Source organism: Belonocnema kinseyi, chromosome 8 (genome assembly GCF_010883055.1).
Source record: "Belonocnema kinseyi isolate 2016_QV_RU_SX_M_011 chromosome 8, B_treatae_v1, whole genome shotgun sequence".
NCBI lineage: Eukaryota > Metazoa > Arthropoda > Insecta > Hymenoptera > Cynipidae > Belonocnema > Belonocnema kinseyi.
Genome location: NC_046664.1, coordinates 39,539,845 through 39,541,413, shown reverse-complemented (window position 1 = coordinate 39,541,413; position 1,569 = coordinate 39,539,845). Strand labels below are relative to the sequence as shown.

The 1,569-nt window shown below is 38.8% G+C and overlaps 1 protein-coding gene across 1 annotated transcript in view; it reads left to right on the top strand.

Moving 5' to 3' along the window:
- Nucleotides 1–812: 812 nt before the first annotated feature.
- The window catches only part of LOC117178449 (keratin, type I cytoskeletal 9-like), a 1,105-nt gene continuing 348 nt past the window's right edge, over nt 813–1,569 (top strand). The window contains exons 1-2 of the mRNA XM_033369876.1: nt 813–905; nt 1,360–1,566. Of these exons, the coding sequence (XP_033225767.1) occupies nt 894–905; nt 1,360–1,566 (219 nt within the window). The 5' untranslated portion in view covers nt 813–893. The remainder of the gene's footprint in view (nt 906–1,359; nt 1,567–1,569) is intronic.

Below are 1,569 nucleotides of genomic sequence, written 5' to 3'. Positions count from 1 at the left end.
AAACTTACTAAGTAGATCGAGCGAGCCTAGGTAGCAGAACATTAGAAACTTAATTTAAAATATTTTATAAATGAATATGAAACTCGTTTTCTGTAAAAATGTATATTCCTATGGTGGTTTCGACATCTTAAATTTTAATTTTCAACTTTACCAAACAGATATAGTGCTCTTCTGCGACAAAAATTCTGTTTACACACTAGACAAAGGAGCTATGCCCCACGTTCGTTTTAAATTTACCAGGAAAAGGAAATTGATTTTCTTTATTTTAGAAATATATGTCAAATTGGTTTTTCATGCTTTTTTGGCAAACATCTAAAGTACGTCCTCTGAACATATTTTGAAAAAATATAATAAAACATATTTTCAGGTGATAGAGACAAAAAGTTTAAACCACAGTTTGTACTGCAATGAAGCATAAACGACCCCAGGCGATAATTTTTTAAATATGAAACTGTAAGTATTAATTAAAGATTGAGAAGATTCTTTGTAGAGATAACAATTTTTAGAAATAATAAAGTAATCTCTAGTGCACTTGGGATAGGCTTTCGTCTCGATAGCGATATATGTTACATGTTGGAGGGAAGGAGGAGGACTACGACAAGTTTCGACTAGCGGGCAAGACGAAGTAAACAACCACACATATTCATCTAATTCCTGTCTTGCTAATGATCGTTTGCCTGCATCGCCCTCCCCTTACGGACGGGTGGGTGACCGACGGTACTATGAGGATTCTGGTTTTTCACAGTGGGGGAGGGGGGGCGGTCGCGACTTTCGTAACGATGGTGATTGTGGAGCGTGGCTGGAGTAGAAGTAGGAGTATATAAGGCGGAACGACCCAGCCTAAGTCAGTCATTCACCAAGCCATTAATCCACCACATACCAACCAAACAATCATGAAGGCCTTCGTGAGTATTCACTGGAGGTTTTCAGCTAGGGTGGTTTCCTGATTTTCCGAACTTCTACTTTTCAAAAATAATTTCCTTTTGTCATTTCCTTTTTAATTCAAAGAACTCACTTTTACCAAATTCAATCCATTCAGAATTTTTTTCTCTTTATTTCTATCTTTGACTTTTCTTAAAAGAAAGATAATTAAAAAACATGCAAGCTAAATACTAGCATGACTTGTAATACTTGTATCCATTTAAGATCGTATCTGAATATTATTTTGACCTTTAAAAATGAATTACCTTCCTATTTTTGAACTGGGTTGTTATACTCACTCGTCTACTCTCAAGTGAATCCGTCAACAACATTTTTGAGTTACTAATAAATTTAGTTTTGATAAGTACTCGATTAAATAGTGTATTCCGCGTGACTACATAGGCAAAAGTGCTAAAGTTTCTTCTTTTTTTTTTGCAGATCGTGCTGGCATGCCTCGCCGTCGCATCGGCTCACCCCGGACTTAGCCACGGAGGTGGTTACGGAGGTAGCTATGGAGGCCTAGGTGGTCACGGAGGAGCTGGTCTTAGCGGTGGACTTGCTGCTGGTGCTGGAACCGCAGGCTCCCTCCAAGGTGGTGCATCCAGCTTGGGATCCGGTGGTCTTGGTGCTAGCTATGCTGCTGGAGCA